Source organism: Diplotaxodon limnothrissa, linkage group LG19 (assembly GCF_057381915.1).
Source record: "Diplotaxodon limnothrissa isolate DT_005_m linkage group LG19, D_limnothrissa_male_GT1.1, whole genome shotgun sequence".
NCBI lineage: Eukaryota > Metazoa > Chordata > Actinopteri > Cichliformes > Cichlidae > Diplotaxodon > Diplotaxodon limnothrissa.
In genome coordinates, this window is record NC_140614.1 from 26,145,487 (window position 1) to 26,169,975 (window position 24,489).

The 24,489-nt window shown below is 38.8% G+C and overlaps 2 protein-coding genes and 2 pseudogenes across 2 annotated transcripts; all 4 read right to left on the bottom strand.

The window, feature by feature from the left end:
- Positions 1-3,341: 3,341 nt before the first annotated feature.
- On the bottom strand, positions 3,342-4,813 carry LOC146612335 (B2 bradykinin receptor-like). The gene is made up of 2 exons (XM_085342990.1): positions 4,149-4,813; positions 3,342-3,624 (listed from the first exon to the last, which is right to left on the bottom strand). Exons 1-2 carry the CDS (start codon positions 4,811-4,813, stop codon positions 3,342-3,344), a joined length of 948 nt encoding a protein of 315 aa, XP_085199116.1.
- Positions 4,814-9,724: 4,911 nt separating this feature from the next.
- Positions 9,725-10,735, bottom strand: LOC146612336 (B2 bradykinin receptor pseudogene; annotated as a pseudogene).
- A 4,148-nt stretch (positions 10,736-14,883) lies between these two features.
- Positions 14,884-15,972, bottom strand: bdkrb1 (bradykinin receptor B1). Its single transcript, XM_085343433.1, has one exon. It carries the CDS (start codon positions 15,952-15,954, stop codon positions 14,884-14,886), a length of 1,071 nt encoding a protein of 356 aa, XP_085199559.1. The 5' UTR covers positions 15,955-15,972.
- A 4,255-nt stretch (positions 15,973-20,227) lies between these two features.
- LOC146612338 (B2 bradykinin receptor pseudogene) lies at positions 20,228-21,256 on the bottom strand (annotated as a pseudogene).
- Between the last annotated feature and the right edge of the window lie 3,233 nt (positions 21,257-24,489).

The window sequence follows — 24,489 nt, forward strand, 5'->3', positions numbered from 1 at the left end:
ATGTGTCATACTTGAGGGGATTTGCTGTATGAGTGCATTTAATTTAGATCCCTCCGGGGTCAAGAATTGTGAATGATGAAGAAAAATAGATACATTGATAAAATGATAAATAGTAACTACAACACTACTACAAACCGGATTCCAAAAAAGTTGGGACACTAAACAAATTGTGAATAAAAACTGAATGCAACAATGTGGAGATGGCAAATGTCAATATTTTATTCAGAATAGAACATAAATCATGGAACAAAAGTTGAAACTGAGAAAATTTATAATTTTAAGGGAAAAATATGGTGATTCAAAATGTCATGGTGTCAACAAATCCCAAAAAAGTTGGGACAAGGCCATTTTCACCACTGTGTGGCATCTCCCCTTCTTCTTACAACACTCAATAGACATCTGGGGACAGAGGAGACCTCAAGTTTAGAAATAGGAATGCTCTCCCATTCTTGTCTAATACAGGCCTTTAACTGTTCAATCGTCTTGGGCCTTCTTTGTCGCACCTTCCTCTTTATGATGCGCCAAATGTTCTCTATAGGTGAAAGATCTGGACTGCAGACTGGCCATTTCAGTACCCAGATCCTTCTCCTACGCAGCCATGATGTTGTGATTGATGCAGAATGTGGTCTGGCATTATCTTGTTGAAAAATGCAGGGTCTTCCCTGAAAGAGATGACGTCTGGATTTGAGCATATGTTGTTCTAGAACCTGAATATATTTTTCTGCATTGCTGGTGCCTTTCCAGACATGCAAGCTGCCCATGCCACACGCACTCATGCAACCCCATACCATCAGAGATGCAGGCTTCTGAACTGAGCGTTGATAACAACTTGGGTTGTTCTTGTCCTCTTTGGTCCGGATGACATGGCGTCCCACATTTCCAAAAAGAACTTTGAATCGTGACTCGTCTGACCACAGAACAGTCTTCCATTTTGCCACACTCCATTTTAAATGATCCCTGGCCCAGTGAAAACGCCTGAGCTTGTGGATCTTGCTTAGAAATGGCTTCTTCTTTGCACTGTAGAGTTTCAGCTGGCAACGGCGGATGGCACGGTGGATTGTGTTCACTGACAATGGTTTCTGGAAGTATTCCTGAGCCCATTCTGTGACTTCCTTTACAGTAGCATTCCTGTTTGTGGTGCAGTGTCATTTAAGGGCCCGGAGATCACGGGCATCCAGTATGGGTTTACGCCCTTGAGCCTTACGCACAGAGATTGTTCCAGATTCTCTGAATCTTCGGATGATGTTATGCACAGTTGATGATGATAACTGCAAAGTCTGTGCAATCTTTCGCTGGGTAACACCTTTATTGCTCCACTATCTTTCTGCACAACATTGTGGGAATTGGTGATCCTCTACCCATCTTGGCTTCTGAGAGACACTGCCACTCTCAGAAGCTCTTTTTATACCCAATCATGTTGCCAATTAACCTAATTAGTGTTAATTGTTCTTCCAGCTCTTCGTTATGCTCAAATGTACTTTTTCCAGCCTCTTATTGCTACTTGTCCCAACTTTTTTGGGATTTGTTGACACCGTGTAATTTTGAATCAACATATTTTTCCTTTGAAATGATCTCAGATTAAACTTTTGATCTGTCATCTACGTTCTATTCTGAATAAAATATTGACATTTGCCATCTCCACATCATTGCATTCAGTTTTTATTCACAATTTGTTTAGTGTCCCAACTTTTTTGGAATCCGGTTTGTATTTTTATTAGTACAACTAACTACTGTTGATAACAATAATAATAATACTGTCACGGCTAACCAGGGTGAGTCGTGTGGGGGAATAAATGAGGACACAAGAGCAGGCACTCGCTGAGACGCGAAAGAGGTTTATTGGAAAAGAAAACACAAGGTGAAAATGGTGAAACGGAACTAAAGATAATCTATAATGGGGAAATCTAAACAGCAAACCTGAACATGAAAGAAGGACAGCAGGGAGAACACACGGTTTATACACAGGCCGACCAGTGAGTACATGAGTTGACACAACTTAAATACACACTGAAGAAAACAGGGAGATTACATACAGGTGGGGAACACAGCTGGACCTGATGAGCCTGACGAGACGGGAGGAAGCACTGAATACACTTACATAAGACATGGACCTTCAAAGTAAAACAGGAAACAAGAAACAATTCACAAAGACACAGACTTGACATTGAACTAAACCTCCACTAAACATGAGGGCACAAGACACAAAACCTAAGAACAAAACTCTAAACCAGAATAAACTGAAACATAGAATTATAATAATAATCAACAAAGCATAACAAGAGAATCAGAATACAAACCATAATACAGAAAAATATGCGAAACTGAAAATGCTGGGTCAAATGACCCTGAACCGTGACAAATAAACATCCATCCATTCTCTTCCTCTTACCCTTTTCAGGGTCGCAGGGGGCTGGAGCCTATCCCAGTTGTCTTAAGGCGAGAAGCAGGGTACACCCTGCACAGGTCGCCAGTCTGTCGCAGGGCTAACACATAGAGACAGACAACCATTCGCACTCAAATTCAAGCCCACCAACAGCATGTCTCTGGACTGTTAGTGGGCTTATATATATATATATATATAGAGAGAGAGAGATACACCAGGTCATTCACCTTGTACAGCAGCGGTACTCCGAACTGAATATTTGGAGGATGTCAATGAATAGCTTTAACATAATAATCCTGAACTGAAATTTGAAAAAATGGATAAACATAAGAAAAGACTTGCATATATTCTGACTTCAAGATATGAATCATGTTTAATGTAAACTATGTAATCTGTGATAACTGATAACATTAAGTTTAACATGAGCATCCACCACTGTAAGAATATAAATACATGACAGAAAATAAGAAAAACACATAATGTGGTACCTGCAAGAAAAACTGCATTAACATGTGTAACTTTTGCCCTATTCAAAACCAGTTCACTACCATCTCTCTGCTCTTATACTTGGCCTTGTTCAAGTCCTTCATATGATTTTGTGTTGTTATATTATATTTTTGTTCTTATTTAATATGAGCATCCGCCAGTGTAAATGTTATTCATATTGTATTGGAACAAAAATCACTATAAAACAGAAATATATATCACATTTAAGTAACAAATATGTTATGCCTGTATATCACTTTTTGAAGAAGCAATGTTTCATAGACAATTAAACCCCATATATTCACATTACATAAATGCTAAAAAAAGAGAAAAAAGAAAAAAAGTTCTTATGCCTGGATAAATAATTGTCATTGTATAAAATCACCAATCACAGCAGCACACCTCAAAACTCAAAAGGTCACAATCCTGCTTATCTTAAGCCATTGTCAGATTTAACACTTGTGGGGTGTGCTCATGAGGAGCGTGTGCTTGATCTTCTTGTTTTCTTATATTTCTGCGGCATTAAGAATTCCTTTGCTCTTTTCTGGAAGTTTCTCCCAATGGCAACATAGAGAATGGGGTTAAGGACACTGTTGAAAAAAGCTAAGTACACAGTAATTTGTTTGTAGATGTCAAGTATGGTGTGACACCTCACAATACCAACACGTTCAAGCACATCTAGTATCCTGCTCAACTGGAATGGACCCCAACAAATTTGGAATGCCAGAAGAACTACCAGGATGAGAGTGGTGGATCGACAACAGCTGAACCAGAGTATCACAGTCTTGTTAATCATGTGTAAATTCTGAACTCAAACTCGTGCAGTCCCAGCTATCAGACTCAAGTGTATCCACATGGACCTGAGCAGCCATCTGTCAAGATACTGTCTCTGGCCACCTGTCCAGCCCCCAGAGAGATCCTGCAACCTTTGTTACCAGCTCACTCCTCAATCACCTGAAAGGTGCCAATCCAGATGTGGATGTTCTGCCCTGCCTTGTTATCACCAGCCACTCGAGAGGCCAGAACCTGTCTCCATAATGTTTTTATTTGGATCTGTATCCTTCTACTATATATAGGACTGACAGCTGTTGTCAGTCCTACGTTCCAAAAACTAAAACAACATCCTATTTGCCGAGGATGCTTGTAAATACACTAAGCAAGAATCCAACATTTTGGCAAGTTTTTCTTTGGAAGAGACCACAAGGGCGTGAGAGAGAGAGAGAGACGCAATATAATTTAGCTGATTTATGATAAAGAATGAAAGAATAGTGTTTATATTTTCTGCTCCTTCCCATGCCCCTTTAGCCTGTTTCTCAGTGCTTGAATAATCTTGACAGCGCAGAGGGAAATAATGGAAACAGGGATTACGAAGCTGAAGATTATGGTTATTGTCTCATATACTAGATGTTGGTCTTCAGTGAAGAGAATGCCACATGCAGTAATATTTGATGTACTGGGGATTAACTTCCTGTAGATTAATACGGGGAGTGCAAAGATAACGCCAAGAATCCACACAACTACACATGCCAGCTTGGCATAAAATGTCCTACACATGCTGTGATGGGACAGTGGGTGCACCAGCCCCACATAGCGATCTATGCTAACCAGAACAAGGAAGTAAATGCTGCAGAGTGCATTCATTTTTATTATGGCAGGTATCACTTTGCACAGGCTCTCACTGAAAGCCCAATTAAAGCCCTTTCCTACATAGTCAGCCCAGAAGGGCAAACAGCACACCAGAACAAAGTCAGCTCCAGCCAAGTTGCTCAAGTAGATCTCAGCTACTGTGCAGGCTTTCTTGTGGAAGCAGAAAACCATCAGCACAAACGCATTAAAGATGATTCCAAGCACACTGATGGCCAGGATGTAGTATGAACCCAGAGTGAAGATCAAACTATTTGGCTCAAGATTAGTACAATTTGTATTGTTTTGGTTTCCAGACATCGTTACAGGGATGAGGTTGACAGGGATACTGCAGAAAAATAGAGAACAGAGTACAGATAAAACATTATTGTAGGCTAACTTTCACAATTATTTTTCTTTTCCTTTTTTCTTTCAAAAGAGGAAAAAAAATATCCACACTTAAAGTATTCCATGCATGGAAGTTAATAAAGACAAAGTGAGTGGTCAAAGCTGTCATCGTTATATTTAGGGGTAGATTTAATCTACACCGGTATAAAACTGTCTTTTGGCATTAAAAGCTACTGTGGGGGTTTACTAAAAAAGGAACAGTGTCGACTTTAAGACTAAAATCCGCAGGGGCAAGTGACATGATGATGGTACAGTTGCAAAAATGTACCCATGTGAGTGAAAGGTTGTTGGGGTGATCTCCCATAACAGTGCCTTAATTTATATACAAAGATGTTGTCAGTTAATTTCAGTAATTACCTACCAAGAGCAGAGACTCAAAAACAAGCACGCCCGATGAGTTAAAGTAGAGGTGTCAATGAAGTCCTGAAAGAAATATTACAGTGTAAGTGCAGGTTTTAAACCTGTTTCTCTATGAAAACAGTCTAGCAGTTAAGGTAAATGAGAGCAAGAAGAAGAAATATGGTTTTGTCTAAGGATGAACTCTTCTTAGAAACTTGTGAGATTCTGAGGACTGAGACTCAGGTGCAGCACAGATTTATCCAGCGGTGAGTTTATTCCAAACTACTCCATCATCTGAACATGAGCATATTATTGTAGTGTATTGTAGTCCATATTATTCCACTGCTTATTCTACGAGCTGTGAGGTTGCAGAAACCTATTATAGCCTAAATTACCCATATTATTCAGACAGTAACCCGACGCGCTAACATAATGACATCACAGCTACAGTTATAAATATGATATGCTTGTCTCTCATAGCCAGAAAAAAACAAACAAAAAACAACAACATAAAAATCCCTGTGTGGTGCTGAGAAAAAAAAAACAGAGCCGGTTTTTAATAAAATTCTAGTATTACTACTTAAGAGCAGGAAGTACCCACCTCTAAAAACGCAAGGTTGGGATTCCGTCGAGACTTACAGAACAGAGCAAAAGTTTTGTCCCCGCGCTCACAGCTTAGAGGGATCCATCCGTCACAGTTACGCACGCTGATAATATTTCCTCATCTTATTCCAAATAAATGAACACTTCAGCTCCATAATCAACAGTAAGAGGTGTTTTTTTTTTCAAAGTTACATTTAGTGTCCAGGAAATCTAGCAAATCAGGTTTGCATGCTTCTTTTAAATATTCTCCTCCGAAAGTTTTTTTTTAACCCGTAAAGAAAACACTCCTACAAATACTTCACCAATAAGGTAAGCCACCAAAATACCTGCTGTGACCACACCTTCCATCGTAAAACTGGCACTGCACCTCATTAAATCCCGACCGCAGCGCTTCAGCTTTAAAAGCGTTTCTCGTCTTTCCTCAGACCGGTCCGAACACCGAAATGTCTTAGTGTCTTAGATTAATGCCAGATTCTGATTCAATATGTAATACTGGCTTCAATAGATATCAAGCATTTAAAAACAAACCTCAGATGAGTGCTTTTATGCACATTATTGTCATGGTCTGGGGTTGTGAGGGAAAGGAGGACCCAGGGGCAGAGGTCTGTGTGTACAGTGCGTTTATTTACAGTGTGGTAAATACTGATGCCAAACTAATCCCCGCGCTCCCCAAGACTCCCGTGTGCGTCTTCCAGTGGCGTCCGTGTTCGTGCTCCCCGGTGACTCTGCACACCCTGTGCGTGCTGTGCTGTCCTTCTTCTCCACGCTCCTCCTGCAGGGAAAACAATGGAAGCAGCCGTTAGACACTGACCCCTGCGGGCAAACACGATCTGTACTTCCTGGACTAACAAATCCTGCGCTGGAGAAAGCTCCATCGCTCTGTTAAGTAGCTGCCCCGACGAGCTTGGTCAGAAGTAGGTGTGTGAGAACCTAGGCGTGACCAGCAGCTGACAGGGCCACACCCATCGCGCTGTGCAAGTTTCTTAATTTGCACAGCGTGTAAGTTAATTGAAGGGTGTTTTTAAAGTTTTGAACAAGTAATGGCAAAAAGCTGAAAAACCCTGTTAGTGTTGACTTGTTAATCCCCTTTGCAGAGCAGAAAGGCAGAAACATGAAGGATTAAAAAACAACCAAAATTAAGTTTGGCTTGCAGGCAAAAGAATCTGTTCTCCAGGTGGAAAAAAAGGCCAAACGAATTCCTACTAAATAGCTGTGTTTTTCTTACTTAAAAGAGAAAGTAAACTGAATTTAAACTAATATATAATGACTCACTCTTTAGCCAGCTCTTCTGCTTTTCAGTCAATGCAGTCTTTGTTTTTTCCACTTCAAGTAGCACTTTGTCTCTTTGCATGGTTCATTTTTATGGTGTTGGTTCAGGTATTGTTTTATGGACCTTTATAGACTCGGGCCTTCTGTGAACATAACATCTGAAAAGGCGTTTGAACTGTTTGATTAAGCTCAGAATGAAAATACTATTGTTATCAGTTGGTGGAATAATTGAGAGAATCTCTCACTAAACATTGGGTTGGCATTATTTTCCATTTCAATTATTGCATAATTTTGTGTTTTCGGGTGAGCTATAGGCCATACCTATGTGGGAGTGGAGATTCCCCTCTAGTCAAGCAGTCAGCCATTTGGAGATTACTGCAGGGAGTGGTTGATTGGTGATGATTTGAGCCCATCTATATAAAGGGGGAGAGAAAACGGGAATGAATGGGTTTTTGTAGGACACAGTTGCAACAGGGGAAGCTAGCTGGAAAGGGAGACTCCAGTGACAGAAGGAAAATAGTATTAGATTAATAGAGATTAATAGATTAATAGAGTACTAGAGCTCAACCCAAAATCACTTCCTTTATTCTGTATCATAGCGATATGAAGACATTTACACTAAACAAACAGAAAATACTCCACTTTGACACATGCAATTTTCTCTCAAATGAAACCATTATTTTATGTTCATGTTTAATCCCCAAAAAAGTAACATTTACATGGACAGAACTTTTAAGAAAATTAATATTTATATCATGTTATTTCAATAGTCCCCGTGTGGTTCAGTGTATTCTGTTAAATTTACTGGGATGTGCCAATATGTCCATGAGATAAATCCGATACTGACAGAGATCTGCCTTCTGTTTACATTGTAACAGCTGCCTGTTGACAGTTCAAAGCCTGCCACTGAGTGGACAGGTACGCCTGGAGTTTGTTAATCCTTTGTAGTTTAATCAATCACAGCTTACCAAATAAAGGCTTATCAGAGGTGCTGAGAACCATAGCCATCCATCTATTCTTTTAACCATTCATCTAGTTCTGGGACATATGAGGACTGGAGTCTATCCCAGCTGTCATACGGGGAATCCACACTGGACTGGGCCAACACAGATTTACATTAAGACCCACATTCCCCACAACTGCCAAGCTGAAATCACCAACTAATCCAAAGTATAAAATATCTAATAACTCACATAGTGTAACTTAAAAGGGGATGTGCGTTTAATTTAAAACATTATTTTTGATTTAGAATTTAAAGTTCCCTGGTGTGTAGACATTTATTTACCACAGCGGACTACAGAAGATGCCAGTAAATGAGGATTATTGAGTTTTTGTATTTACACTGATCTAGCAAGGTGATATATCGCAAGTTCACTGTATAAATGTTTCACAATACATACACAGAAGCTGCCACTAAAAGCGGAGTTTGAGTACGAGGCATACAATTCGCTGTTTTTCATATACTGTTACATACATGCAAAGATTAATACAGTGTGCAGGTAGTTCTTCAGTATTGGTAGGTTAAATGTCTTTTTGGAGTCACAGGAGTAGGAAAGGAATTCTTTACAATGTAATACACAACAGTAAGTAATACTGCGCAGCACAACAGGTTTAGTGGTTTACAGTTCATCACTAAAGTATTCCAATCGGTAGCAGTAAAACCGCATAATGTTGCAGCACAGAGACATATTAATACACAACCACTCACATGTACAGTGTGGAACATCTAACCATTAAAATCTTGTGTTAATGCTTTTAACGCTGTTAACCTTCTTTCATCTCCTTTGTATAGTCGTTCCATTATATTAGCTTGTGTCCATTACTTATGTAATAGAGAATAAATGTGGTAATGCTATTCAATTATGTAGCAGTGTTATTATTGCATTAGATCTGAAAGCATATCTAATAAAATATAACTGAATAAAAAAAATAAAGCAGTAGAATGGCAGATTCAGATTCGCGTCTCAGATCCTGTTATACCGAAGCTATACCGGATCCTTGGCTTTGAAAGCAACCCCACCCTTGTTGCTTGAACTTTTGATGTAAAACAAGAGATGTGGATTATATTTGTGTGTGTGTGTGCGTCTGTATGTGTGCGTCTTCTAACTTTGCCTGATTAACAGTCCTAGTTAATCCTTATTTATCTTGGCTTTTAGTGAAGCCTCTTAGTTCATTCTTGCTGTTGCAGCTTCTTCTCTCTAAGCCAACTTTATTCTGAGCATGACTTAAATAGTAGGTGGTTGGGACTGCTGTGCTCACAGCCAGAGCTGTATACCTGAGATGATAATATCAAGGATATCACTCTCACTGACATTATGCAGAACCAAGACTCTAAATGCTCAAGAGACTGTGCGTTACTTTCAAATATGCTTCTTTAATATGGATATCCACCAAATTCCTGGTATTGTATGTGCATAGAATTAGGGAAAAAAAATAGCAGCACCCCTCAAGGCACTCAAACCTTACTACTACTTTCTGGAGATACAGTGTAATAAACAATGTTAAATAAACCCTATATATTTAGATTGCCTAAAAAAATTTTTTTCTCATGCTTGGGTGAATAATTACCCAGTTAATTTAAAATAACCAAAGCACACATCAAAACTCAAAAGATCAGAGAGTAGCTTGAGACTTTGTCAGCCTCAGAGTCGTTATGCGAGTTGACATGAGGCTGAATGTTTCTGTAGTCTTATTGTTCCACTGCTTGGAGAGTTCCTTAGCTCTTCTTCTGAAGTTATTTCCAGCAATGACGTAGAGAATGGGGTTAAGGACACTGTTGAAGAAGGCAAAGTACGTAGAGATCTGTTGGACGATGGTCAGTGTGATGTGGCATTTCAGAATGCCAGTGTTTTGGAGCACATCTAGTATCTTTGTCACGTGGAATGGCACCCAGCAGATCAGGAATGCCAGGAGAACTGCCAGGATGAGAGTGGTAGCCTTCTGCTCCATTTTCTTAGAGTTTAAACCCTCCATTAGCCTGTTATTCAGTGACTGAAAAATTCTGACAGTGCAGAAGGAAATAATGATAATAGGGATGATGAAGCTGAAAATTATGGTTATCACCTCAGATGCCAGATATTGATTTTGTGGTAAGTCAAGTGAACATTGAGTAAGATTTGACTGAGGTTTGAATTCTAACTTCCTGTAGATGAACACGGGGAGAGCAAAGACCAAGCCAAGACCCCACACAAACAGACATCCCAGTTTGGCGTAAAACGGCCTGCGCATCCTCTCATGGGAAAGCGGGTGCACCAGTGCCACATAACGATCTATGCTAACCAGAACAAGGAAGTAAATACTGCAGAACGCATTCATGTAGATAACAGCTGATGACACTTTGCACAGGCTTTCACTGAAAGGCCAGTTGTATCTCTTTCTTGCATTTTCAGCCCAGAAGGGCAAAAAGCACACCAGAGCAAGGTCAGCTCCAGCCAAGTTGCTGAGGTATATCTCAGCCACAGTGCAGGCCTTCTTGTGGAGGCAGAAAACCATCAGCACAAACACATTAAAGATGATTCCAAGCACACTGATGACCAGGATGTAGGGTGGAACCAGAGTGAAGATCAAGCTGTTGTTGTCAACAATACAATGGTTTTCACTTGTGTTGCTTTGGTTTCCAGACATCTTGACAGAGTAAGAGTTGGAATGGATGCTGCAGAAAAACAGAGGACAGCAAATAAAATATAAAATATTATTCTAAAAACAGTTTGATGTGAGAACATTATGTTATTTTGATGGCGCACAGTACAGAGATACACATAATTACGAGTAACACTGATATATAATGCAAAATACTGCTGCTACATTTTCATTTATTTTGCAAAGAATTTGACTCAAAAACACAAAAACTGTGGCTGAGAGAGACCATTAATTCACACTTACAGTCACATTTAAAATCACAGCCTATTTAAAGTCACCAATTAACCGAAAGTGTATCTGCAAAATTAAGAGATTAATAATTGTTTTGAATAACAAGCGTTCTTGTGTGTTAGTTGAATTTTGATGAGGCGCTTTTGCTTAATCTATCATCAAACCATGGGTGCCACAACCATTGCAACAAGATATTTTTGAATTTTTCCTTCTTCCCAGAGAAACATCTGTAATAATGTTTTTCTATTAAGAAAAATAACCAGCTATTATATTATGTTATTATAGCTATTATAGCTATAATTTTGGCTATTATTCGAACTGATAATACCAGTCTACCTCTATTAAGTACTTATTTGTGTGTCTTTTTCTTTGCTTATAAACATGTAATGACAAAAAAGAGAATACCTTTCTATTTTACATGCAGAGCCCTTTCCATTATCAGTCATTTAAAGTTCCAACAGTACAATACAAGCACATCTACGTATCTAATAACTGATTACTGTTTATCAGGACTGACCTGAGTCACTGATATTTATAGCAACCTCATTTTCTGCATATCCTCACCATCAGTTGCAGCCACATTCTTCCTAAATTAATTCTAAATGCATAAAGATTAAAACAAAAACATAACAAAATACAAACCCTCCCTTTTACATGTGTTTGGAGTTTGTTTCAGCGTAAATCTTCTTAGTGCATTTGGCTTAAGATAATGACTATAACACTAAACATGCAGAGACAATTCCAGTTAATGATCTCCAGTCTATATCGTGACATGTTTACACTGTCAGACATCATGTTTCTAAATCTGTGCTGTTGATAAATATTTTAACCACAGAGAAAAACACAGACAAGTATAAACCAAGCCAAATAAGGCTCATGCATACCTTTTAGGGAAAAGAGTCTGTTCTCTAGATGGAAAAAAGAACACATCAATCTAGCCAGCTACACCCTCCCAGTAACTCCAGTTGCAGTTGTTTTCTGACTCTGCCCCACTTGCTCACTTGAAGGAGAAAATAAACTGACATTAAAGTGATGTCAGATGTCTTTGATGATATGAGATGACTCGATGTTTTGCCACCCCCTCCTCCATTCATTCAGCCAATCCTCTACTTTTCCTCGTTCAGTAGCATTATGTGTATCATTGCACTAAATTTACTTAACTGTGTGTGTGTGTGTACTTTTTAAATTCAGTTTGTAAGTCTGTAGAGATCAGAGCATTAGGTCAGGTGCTCCTGACAACTTACTAAATGTGGTCTCGTGCATTTACAAGCATCATGTGGGACCAGAATAATGGTAATGTTTGTTAACTCTCTCTCTCTGTCTGTCTCTCTCAAATGCATGCTCTCTCTCTCTCTTTCTATAAGTGGAGGAGTTTAATAAGAGCGCGGAGACTCAGAACAGGTCCTGACAAAGACCAGAAGAACATAGCTCGATAGATACGATAGTCACTGCTGACAGTAACAGAAGACGAAGGAGCACATGATGAGTGAGAAGCACCAGGTATTGTTTTGTTTTTTTTCTATTTTTTTAAAGGATGGATCTTAAGGATCTTTTAATTGTATTTCACAGTTGTTATAAGGCTGTCCCACAGCGGCTTCTCGCAAAGCAACATTTTCTTAGCACTATAGACTCAGTGCATGCTGCACAAGCCCGAAACCAAACAGCAGAAAAGTGGAGATAGAGTCAATATTTGAGTATTTAGCAGCCAAACTTCTAATTTCTAAAATATCCTAAAACTCAATTACAGGATACCCTAGCATAATTCGGATTGTGAATATACCAGCATAGGCTTTGCCAAATTAATTCTGAATAATATAAAATGTGAAGATCTGACAAATGTCCCAAAAATTTGTGACACTTTGTATCGCAGCTCAACTGTTTCTATGACCATATGCTTAAAGAATGCTTTAGCCAGACAACCAGGAAAACTAGGATTTATTCACAGATGTCACATTGACATCACAAGAGAAAAACACACAAGTACAGAGACAAAACAAAAACCTGATTGAAGTCCATTTAGATGCTTCTGGGTTCTGGTTTTGTGCATGCTGATTTACTAACATGTTTTTCACAGTAAAGTTGGAGTCAGGAGGCCATTATGTTGTCCGCTGGAACACGTGGCCCTTTTGGTAGTAGGTAAAAAAAATGAGCACACGTCTTCTGTTTTTCCACAGACTGAAATACCTGAGAAGAACAATGTTCTGCTTTGCCAGATCTTTTCCTGCTCTGACATGTCTACATGCCTACTGAATGGCTGAAAACTTGCAATGCTAAATAACTGTCACTGCATTGTGCAACTGTCTTCAAAGCAGAGAGACTAAAGCAAATCAAAACAGAAATAGCTAAGAAAAAGTAGTGTACTGGTTTTTGGTGAGTTATAGTTCTATTATATTTATTTTCAGTCATATACAGAATGTAAAAAGCAACAAAAATAGGAACAGGTATGTACATATTCTGATAATTATTGTGATAACCTGATAGGCATTACATAATGAGACAAACCATTATATCTAAATGAATACAGTTGCCTAAATAACCAAATAACACCAATAAATAGTTTGACTGAGTAAACATAATTAACTGATTTTAAATACTTATGTCTGCCCCAGGGCAGCTGTGGCTACAACTGTAGCTTGCCTCCACCAGTGTGTGAATGGGTGGATGACTGGGTGTGTAAAGCGCTTTGGGGTCCCTAGGTGGGACTAGTAAAAGCACTATAAAAATACAGGCCATGTGTAACATCAGCTCTGAGAGTGAAAATTACTGAACACCCAAAATGCATAATGCAACATCTGTGACAGTCCTGTCTTCAGCTGGACAGAGAGATGGACTAGGCCACTTTCAGATAAACTGTCACACTGCACATCAGATTACATAACAAATACAATACCATACATTGTTTGCTAGATAGCACCATTTAAAAAATAAAGCCACTTGAGTATTTCATTAGAACATTTAACTGCACTGGAAAAATAGTCATGGGGCAGTTGTGCACTGTGGTGGGTGCTAAGTATTTTTTTTTATTTTGGGAAGGTCTAATGTTAGGTGAAGGCAAGAAAGCTACAGCAACATTTAGCCCCACCCACAGTATTTCCTCTTAGCTTAAAAGTTTAATGAGTTGACAGAATTAACACCCAGAAGCAAGTAGCATCATGTACCGGTGAAATGAAAATTGTGAGGCAGGCTGTTTGGGAGTCTGCTAAAGTCGGTTACTTATAATGTGTTAACAACATATGGAAACACATAAACTATCTGAGCATTGTCCACAGTTTCTTTAACAACATGAGTGAGGAAAAAAAGGTTTTCCTCCTAACAGTAAACAGTTTTTTCCAAGAATCTTCCAGGAAGGCGTAGCAGGCAAAGGAAATGGCATGAATAAAGCAGTACATTGGTCTAAATAAAAAGGGTCTGACATTGCTTGGATTGTTATTTGATTTAGATAAAATGGACATGACCATATGTTGATAACCCGAAAGACAAAAGCCATAAGATATAAATATTTGGTTTACAATGAATAAATAAATACTGACTAATATGTCAAAATATTTAAATTTAAAGACGTAAAAGACAAACAAAGTTAAACTGAGAAGTCTGTTGCTATAAATCCATATAACATGTCAAAGAAACAGATGCTGTTTGTCCACAATGCAAGACAAAAATGTCATTATGCAGACTGTAAATGCATTTCAGTCTATTTCTCCTGCAGTGTCTGTCCATTACTTATATTATTTCCTCATGCACAGCAATAAACATAATCTGATAGTGCCGATTAGCCACATAACAGCATTATTATTGTGTTAAGTCTAATGACATAATAGTTTTAGAAACAGATCCTTTTTTTTTTGGTCATTTTATACATAAGCAGCAAAAGAAAAGTAGATGCCATCAGTATGAGACACATTTTATTCTTTGGCATTAACAATGACCACAGGTTTAATTTGCTGTGTTCTGTTGATGTAAGTGGACACAGCAGAGAGTTGATATGTGGTCATGTCTGATCCTCTGCGTTGATATCTAGTCTTTCTGTAGATGGCGCTAACCTTCTTTCTAAAGTACTGCCCTGAGAAGACATACAACAAAGGGTTTAAGACACTGTTGAGAAAGGCTAGATATGCTGAGAGCTGCCCTCCTATATCCAGAGAATCAGACCACAGCTTCTCATCCAGCACATTGACATCACAGAGAATGTTAAGAAAGGTAATTACCTGGAAGGGACCCCAGCATAGTAAAAATACCAGTGTAACAGCATACACTAGCACAGTGGCCTTTTTATCACTGGTGTGATGAAAACCAACACTTTCCCTCCTCTCAGATAAAACCTTGATTATATTTCCACTGCTGAAAACAATGACCAAAACAGGAAGAACAAAGCCCACCACATTTATCACAATCTGATGGGCCAGCTTCCAATAGCTGTCATGGGTGTAATCCAGAACGCAGGATGTGGTCTCATAGTCCTCAAAGAACTTCACCTTTCTGTGAGCTATTGTCGGTGTGCTCAGTAAGACCCCTAATATCCACAGGATGAAGCAGATCACCTTGGCGTAGAGCGTCCGTCTCAGCCAGCTGGCCTTCATGGGCTTCACAAATGCTATATAGCGATCGATGCTAATCATGACCAGAGTGAAGATGCTGGTGTAGAAATTGATGATGATTAGGGCGTTGACGATTTTGCACAAGGCCTCTCCATATGGCCAGTTGAACTCATTGAGGATATTCATTGCCCAGAAAGGAAGGCTACACAGTAGAATAAAGTCAGCCAGCGCCATGTTGCTCAGATAGATCTCTGCTACAGTCAGTCGATCTTTGTGGGCAAAAAACACCACCAGCACAAAGCTGTTAAAGAGTAGACCTGCCAGGGATATGGTGAAGATGTATGGGGGGATGATGGTGTGGATAAGCTCCCATTCTGCAGTGACTGGAGACAAGCTGCTATTTTCAGTCAACACTGTCGGCACAGTTGTGAGTTCCATTGGCTCCACTGAGTAGGAAAAAATAAATATTCATAAACCTTCAGTACAATGTTATCATTAAAGATTAAAGCTAACCATTTAAAATCCATCATTAAAGAAATGTGCTACGTAGGAATTCAAATTTGAAGCTAAACAAGGAACTGAACATAAAACAGCTTATATAAACAATCAATGGGTGGCTAATTTTATGACTTTCTTTTATCCAGTTAAGAAAGTTCAGCTCTGGGGAGGAAGCAAACAGCCCCAGAAAAGGAAGATGATTATTTTTCTGTGTTAAAAAACACTCAAGAGCCAAGAAAAAAAAATCACAGGTAGATCTTCTGTGTTGTGTATTGCATCTTTTCTTCTAATTTAATCAGTGGATGACTACTTTGAAAAGACTGATTGCCACATTTTATTTTGTTTTTCTTTTAAGCATCAAATACTGAAAAGGAATTAAAAAAGTTCTTACCGTATGTTTCACCAAAATGTTACTCCGATGGTCAAAGTTGTAATAACAGATAACACGTCTGAGATGGGCTTAACTGTGCTCACGGGCTCCTGGTAAAGTACACAACGAGGCTGCTATGGGCGTTTTGTTGCATTCTTCCACACCACTAGTTGAATATATCAAGTTGTTTATCAAAGAGTCAAAATTTGGACGGTGCTCATTTATGAGCAGCAGCTAAAACTGCAGTGGAGTACGGTGGCGTAATGTAGCATGTCTTGGAGAGAAAATGCAGACTTTGGACATTCCAGTTCATAGTGTGTGAAAATACTACTATTATTATCACAGATAGTTAGAAACTAATGACATATACCAAAGAAAGCAGGGTTTTATTTAAACTTTAACAATTATTTATGTCATGATACTGTTGGATTTGGACCAAAATGCTGAACACAAAAGACAGAAATAAATAAGAAAAAACTGCTTTAATCCTGCACTCACACTATAATACAAAACAAAGGAGGCCCACACCTAGAGAAACAGTGCAGGACCAGTCTTAATGTTATTTATCAATAATTTTCATCACAGTTTTTACCAAAGAACATTTTTTGTCTGATGAAAACAAGACAATAACTAAATAAAAATAATGCATGGGGATTAAAACTGTCATAAATATGTTCTGGAGAGACGAGATCCAATCAGAACTAATTAAGTAGTGGGGAAAGGGGGGGCAAGATGGTGAGTGATCCAATCAGAAGTAATTTCCTTGGGCAATAAGGTTAGATGCACACGCTTGATCTGCCACCTGGAACTATGGTAGGTGGGGTTTAGTTAGCTCCCATGCTCTCTATTTCTCATGAAAACACTACAAATTATCAACACTGGGGAGGAAGGCAACAGTAGACATAGAGACACATTTTGCATTTGATATCAAGGAAAATGAGACACTTTTAAAATCATGTAGAGCAGCTCTCACCAGTAACAGCACAACCAACTTTTACACTTAATTGTTTAGTCAACCGAACCAACTTTAGTTATGCTATAAACAGGAAACAGGAATGCAGATTTGACACAGAGAACACAGGAGGGCAGCAAAAACAAACTCAGGGAATTAGCTTTGGTTGTAAATGACAAAAAGGAGACGGACTGAGAATAAAATCATGAAGAGAAATAAGCTAGCATATAAAGCTCAAAATGGCCAGAATTAAGAACAAACTAAGCAGAAAGATACAAATGTGAAAATCTAAACTATAACTAAAAAAACAAAAAACAAAAACAGGCTGAAGGTAATAAACACTAACAGACTAACCCAAAAAAGCACAAAAAACTCAGTAGATACACAACGTTTACCTAACATCTTTCGTCATGGTCTATGGAAAAATGTACTTGTGGAAAAGGGTCGAGCCACTCCTTGTAATTTTCCATCTTCTAGGAAAATTGGAAGTGCACTGATTCACTGTGCAAGCATTAATCAAATAACAGTATTTAAATAAAAAGCTTTGTTGTACAATTGTAATGAACTTGAATGTCTTTTATTTGGTATGACCACTTATAATCTTTAACACAGCCTGAAATCTTTCAGACGAGCTTACTTGTAATTTCTTTAACTAGTCTGCAGGAATAGTTCTCTAGTCTTGTTGAAAGACACTCAACGCTCTTCTTGGGATGTTAATTTTTCTGTTGTTTGTCAGCATGATCCCACACTGCTTCAGTTCAGTTATTGTGTAATCAGCTGTACCTCACTGGGTACCCTAGTCTACTCTATTCCCTGCACTATGTGGTTCCTGTCATATTTCAAAGCAAAATGACCAGGTGTACATCAGAAGTTAGTGAGGGTTATCTGTCTATATGGCTTCCCAAGGCTGCTATTGGATAAAGAAAACTATTCAACAAGAAATAGGAGAGACAGGAAAGAGAGGGGGCAAGACATGCAGCCAAGGGCCGGCCATACGGCATATGGCCGTCTGCTCACCCACTAAGCTAAACAGGTGCCAATCCACATATTTATTGATAAATATTGAGGTGTCATATCTCTTCATAAATGATACAGGGGAGGTCAGAGATTTTTTTTTTTTAATTCCAAGAAAGTCTTGCTCCTTGGAAGCAAAATATAAAGAAATGACAGAGTATCTCAAAGCTTATGAACAGTCCTGTAAAGATATGACTGATTCAGGAAATTACAGCATTACTCCCTGTCTGGACCTCTCTGTTTGCTATGATGTTGAGATATCATTAATAAAACCTTTAGTTTTTTTCATCTTTTTTCATTTGTGATTGTATTAACTGTATAAACAGTGAAATCTTTAGACCGGTAATGATTTCCAAATGCTATAAAAACAGATTTATCAGTTTTATCCTCAGCTTGTACATCATCCAGTTCTGATATGTTCTAAATTTAAAGTTATGGTAATGACAACAATAACAAATATTAAACCAACTTCAAATCACACTGGAGTTAATGTAAACTATAATCAGTACTTGGAAGACTTAGATGAAGGGTTATCTAATAATCAGTATGTCCGAGATTGTGTAATCCCTTTTATGGTAAAAATGACAGCAGCATACCAAAATGAAGATGAAGATCAGCTCTTTGCCAAACATTCCTTGCTTAGTCAGTTTTATATATCTGTCCTACATTTGTGACTTTGATTACTTGTAAATGCCAAATTTAACACATGGGACCATTCAAAAAAGCAAAGCCCAGTGTTTTTATAGACAAAATGGATAAACACCAGTTTGCTTCCAGAATTAGGCTTTTTTTTTTTTTTTTTTTTTTTTAATCTAGCCACCCTGCCTCTCTTTAAACAATACAGAATTATGGCAAACATTAGTCAACTGTTTCCCTCAGTTTCAACATTTTAGAAATTAGTGATATTTGGTTTCCCACTATTTAGAAATAGTGGGAAAGATTTCGTCTGTCTCTGCACAACAATTATTAAACTTCTCATCATCTCTAACATCCTCTGTTAAAGTTGTTTTTACTTGTTTGTTCAGTTTAGAATGTTAAAACATATATAAAATATTGTAGTTTGGAGTTGTCACAGGGAGGGTGTATACTTTGGAAATAATATAGATGCAACCATTACCATGTCACAGCCTTTCCTGTAATTCATGCTTCTCACTGGGGTAACTTTTGGTTTGTTTAGTTCCTGAGAGAAAAAGTTCAGCCAGTTGCCCCCATATCACATTCTCTTACAAGGTGTCAGCACTCTTTATAACCTCAAAAGTTATCTTCTGCTTTAATCAAGGGTTTGACCAATAAAAACGTAAAGATGACTGATTCAGTGCAGTTCAAGAACAACTTTATTAAAGTTTTACTAAGCTGGTTACAGTTCAAAAAAGGTTCCTAAATTACAGGTTGCACATCGGTCCTCCCAAGAATAAGAACCAAACTAAGCTTGTAGTAGGGGTACATGCCAGAAGGACTTGTTTTAGCTTGCTGCTAAGAGAAATTCCTACTGTCTAGAAACAAGTGGTTGTGGACAAACATGCCAAGAATGTGAAAAGATCCGTTTTCGACATGCTTGAATTTGTTTTACAGATGTTGTCATAGAGATTTATTTTTTGCTTTTAGCATGCAAAGGATTACCGTAACACAAGTAACTTTTAACCTTTTGAGTTTACCGTCATTTGTGTGGGTGTAAGACACACAAGAGAAGCTTTAATTGATTGGAAAATGAAACACTAATTTAAAAACAAAAATTAAAAAGTAAAGCTAAGCTTCAAAGGCCAGGGCAGGCCCTCTTATTAGACCCTAATCCAACAACATAAAATATATTAATACATGAAATTCAATTCAGACACAAATATTTTTAAAAAGAGTTTACTCTTTATATGTAAATTCATTTAGATTTTTGTGCTCTCTGTTTGTTTACTTGAGATGAGATTGGCATTACCATGACCAGATGCCTCACACTGGTCTTTCCTCCTGCATTGAAGGGGTTTAAACACTTCCCTTGCCCGCTCCCTAAAGTTCTTCCCAACAATCACATACAAGAAAGGATTCAATGCACTGTTGCTGTAGCCAAGGTACGTAGCTAGCTGGTTGCCAATGTCCAGCACGTATGCCCACGTGCATCCAGAGATGACCTCATAGTGATCCAAGGTGTCAAAGAAGATCAGAATCTGGTAAGGCAGCCAGCAGAGAATGAACACAGCCAAAACAATAAGCACAAGGTATGCTGCCTTCCTCTCCGCACTCCCACTGTTGCTTCTTCTCATCTTCTGTCTCTTTAGAATGACTTTAATAATGTGGTAACTACAGAACAATGCAATTGGGACAGGAATGAGAAAGCAGACTATGTTCACAGTTATGTTGTACCGCAATCGCCACCCTTCATGGGGGTAGTCTAGGTAGCATGCATCAATGCCCAGATGGGGGAAGAACTGCACAGAGCGGAAAAGAACAGCAGGAAAACTGAGGAAGATACCAACAATCCAAATGGTTACACAAATTCCATGTGCCCAGAAAGCCTGCCTCTGCCTTCCTTGGGACAATGGTTTAGTGAGAGCCATATATCTGTCCATACTCACAACAGTAAGGAACAACACACTACAATAATAATTCATCCCAATGACAATATTGACAAGCTGGCACATGAACTCCCCAAATCTCCAGTGGAACTTGTTGATTATAGTTGATACCCAGAACGGCAGACAGGAAACCATGAGGAGATCAGCTGCTGCCAGATTGCTCAGGTAAATGTCAGCAACAGAACTTCTGCGCTTCTGAAGACAGAGGACGCAAAGCACGAAGGAGTTGCCGATTACTCCCAGAAGACAGATGATCGACATATAGGCAGGCTGCATGGTGTAAACCCACTCCCATGCATCCGTGTGGTTGCAGACAAACTCAGCTGTTGTGTTGTTCTCCATAAGTAACTCAGCTGGAGGGTCTGAGCCAACTGGTAAAGCTGTTGGATGGTGACAGTGATTCAAAAAGTAGAAAACAAAAAAAGCATGTTCACAACAAATATATACTCTAGTCTAACCTTTTAGTGTATCAGCGGCGGTTTGATGCATGTATCATTACCTTTGTCCCATGATTTCAGTTCTTAGGGAGAGGGGATAATTGATTTAATGGAGTGTGGCTAATGGATGCTTTATCAGCCAAAACACACACTACACACATGCCATCTTCAAAGTAGACCGTCTTAGCAACCAATTCAGTAATGAGCATTTCTAGTGTTGCAAAAGGAAGGCCACAAAAATATGTTGCATGTTAAAAGTACAGTCAGTCATTTTTGTGGGATTATTTAGTAAAATAAAAAGAATATTGTATAAATATACAATGATTAGTGTGTAATTACATCCAACACCAAACTGAAACATTCTCTTGTACTAAGTATTCATCAATTAAGAATAAAAGCCAAAGCCACTTGCATCTTAATGAAATGTCATCCACTTCACCTTGAGCCTTATCTCCTGAACTGAAGTTAGAGCTACAACACTTAAAAAACACACATAATATTTATTTATTCCCAATATTTTCACAGTTAATTATTGTCAGCAGATTAGATGTCTCCATATAGGTGACAACGTGCTGACCAGCGCAGTCACTGGTTATAAGCTAACATTATGTCAGTTAATGTTAGGCTTGAGCGTCCTAAAAATCATACTTTACTTCTGCTAAATAGCTTGACTATATTTTACATCATATGAGAGTTTATTAACTAAGTATCAAAGTCCAACAATGTTATATCCAGTTTAATGAAAGTTTCACTTATGCCATCTAAAAGCAGTTAGCCATGGCTAACAGAGGCTAACAGCAGCCAACAGTAATGTCCTTTTTTTTTTTTTTTTTTTTTTTTGCCTGTCCCGTTTGGCTCTTTTGCCATCAGAATTGTTGTCTAAAGGCAAACAAAGATACCCAACGGATTTACTTTACCAAATTGACCATCCCAGCCTTGCCGTAATGGTCCATTTGATTCACCTTTTATTGTTTATTTTATTTTCACTTACTGAATACGGGACAGACTTGACTGGGGGAAAGAAGGGGAGAAAGAAAGAGGGAAAGAGAAACAGCTGAGAAGAGGGACGGGGGAGAAGGGCAAAAGACAAAAACCAACAGAACGGGCAGAGAAAAAAATGCATATATCAATCACCTGGATCATCTGCTGAGAAAGAAAAAAGAAAAAAAGCAGAAGAGAACAAGAGTAATAGAATAAACAACATCACAATGATATATGGGAATATGACAGTAAATACTAAATATTAAACATTATTGTGCAGCACATAAGATCAACAGAACACAGTGTGCTTTGAGGTAGGAGCCAAAAAGGGTGTAGTTTGTGGGTGTGATCACCCGTGTGTACACCTGTGAGCATGGACGCGCTTGTTTTTTTTGTTTTTTTTTTAAAAGGTTCCTTCATGTAATAATCTGCTAGAGGGTGTGGGGGGGCCACAGCCCCATCCTCCAGGGCATGAAGCAGGTATGGAGGAGATCAAAACTCCAGACATCCAGAGGCCCCCAGAACACAAGAGACCAAGGAAGACCAACAGAGGGGCAGCCGCGCCACTGTCCCAGAAAGAGCTGAGGAGAGTCCCAGATGAGGGCTCACTCAGCAGCCGCGGAGCAGAAGCCAGGGGGAGTTGCAGTGACGCGCCCATGAGCTTCGCCGGCAGCCAGCCGTAACAGTAATGTCCTAAACAACCCACCTCAATATTCGCTCATCAGAGGGAGAGGTTAATTTCTCTGAGTCGGTGACTCATATCAGTCTCAAAGTTTTACATTTCTTAAAGCTACATATTGATAGCTAAGTTAAGAGTAGACTGACAGCCTACCAAAACAGCGAAAGACTGGGGCAGAAGCGGGAGTCATGTTGCTATCTTACTACACTTACCACGAATGAACAGCAGCTAGTCTCTGTGATCACTCTGTGGTAAAAATGCAAAATACCACAAAATATTTAATTGAGTCATGCAGTATTATTCCTGATTCATTGCTACGTGCTGATATTATTCAAATATGGTAAAATATAGTGGGTACAACAAGGCTTTTTACATAAACAGTGTTAGAAACACTTCAAGCAGCCATGGTTGCTCAGGTGCACAGTCTAAATTTAATGTTTCTCTTGCCTGACTAAAACATGTTTGTCCTACAATGACCACCACTTCTAGGATTATGTATGTTACTTGGAAGGGTTAAGGAAATTGAATTCATTTGACTACAATCTGCAATCTACTGGCATCTACTGATGAGATTTTACACACTGTCACTTAAAAGCCAAAATGAGCTTTGTGATTTGAAAGTTGAGCCAAATATGATTGCATTCTTTTTATCGGACAGCAGGGGGCAACACCCTTAGCTGCATTGTAATTCCAGTTAGTACCATTGCTGTGTGACCTCAATAAATGTTTTCCCCTCAGTTTTCTGTCAAAGTGAATTAAAAAAAAGGGAGTCCTTAGTAGAGTCAGTAGAGTTGCTCACTGATACTGTCACGGCTGCCGAGGCAAGCCGTGTGGCGTTGAAGGAAAAAGGACCCAAAATGCAGGCAGTGACTGATGATACGAGTGACGTTTATTTACAAGTGGCGGAGTGGCAAAACAGGCAATGAGGGATGACAAATAACTGAAGAAACCTAAACTGGGAAAACTAAATAGCAAACCTGAGATCATACAAAACAGGGTGAGGGGCAGAGCGCTGCAGACTAAGGAACAGAACACCATGGAACGCAGACGAACCAACAACAAGCACAGACCGACACCCACTATATATACACACACAAGGTAATCAGGTAATCACACACAGGAGGGAAGAACAGCTGATCCTAATACACAAAGACGACTGGAGGATAAAAGCTGAACACAATGACAACACACACAGACCTTCAAAATAAAACAGGAAATCCAGAACAAGAACAGGGCACAAGGGGAGGACACAAAATACCAAAATCAGAATAACTAGAACATAGAAAAATAATCATAAAATACAAAATGCTGGGTCAACGACCTAGCACCATGACAGACACAAGTCTTTAACCAGTGTTTATGACGCATGGTTTCAAATCACCAAGAAAACGGTGTCGAAAGTGTTCACTTTCAGGTGTCATAACAGAACTTCACTAACAGGGTGAAGTCATATTGACTGTGTCCATGTTTATTAAACA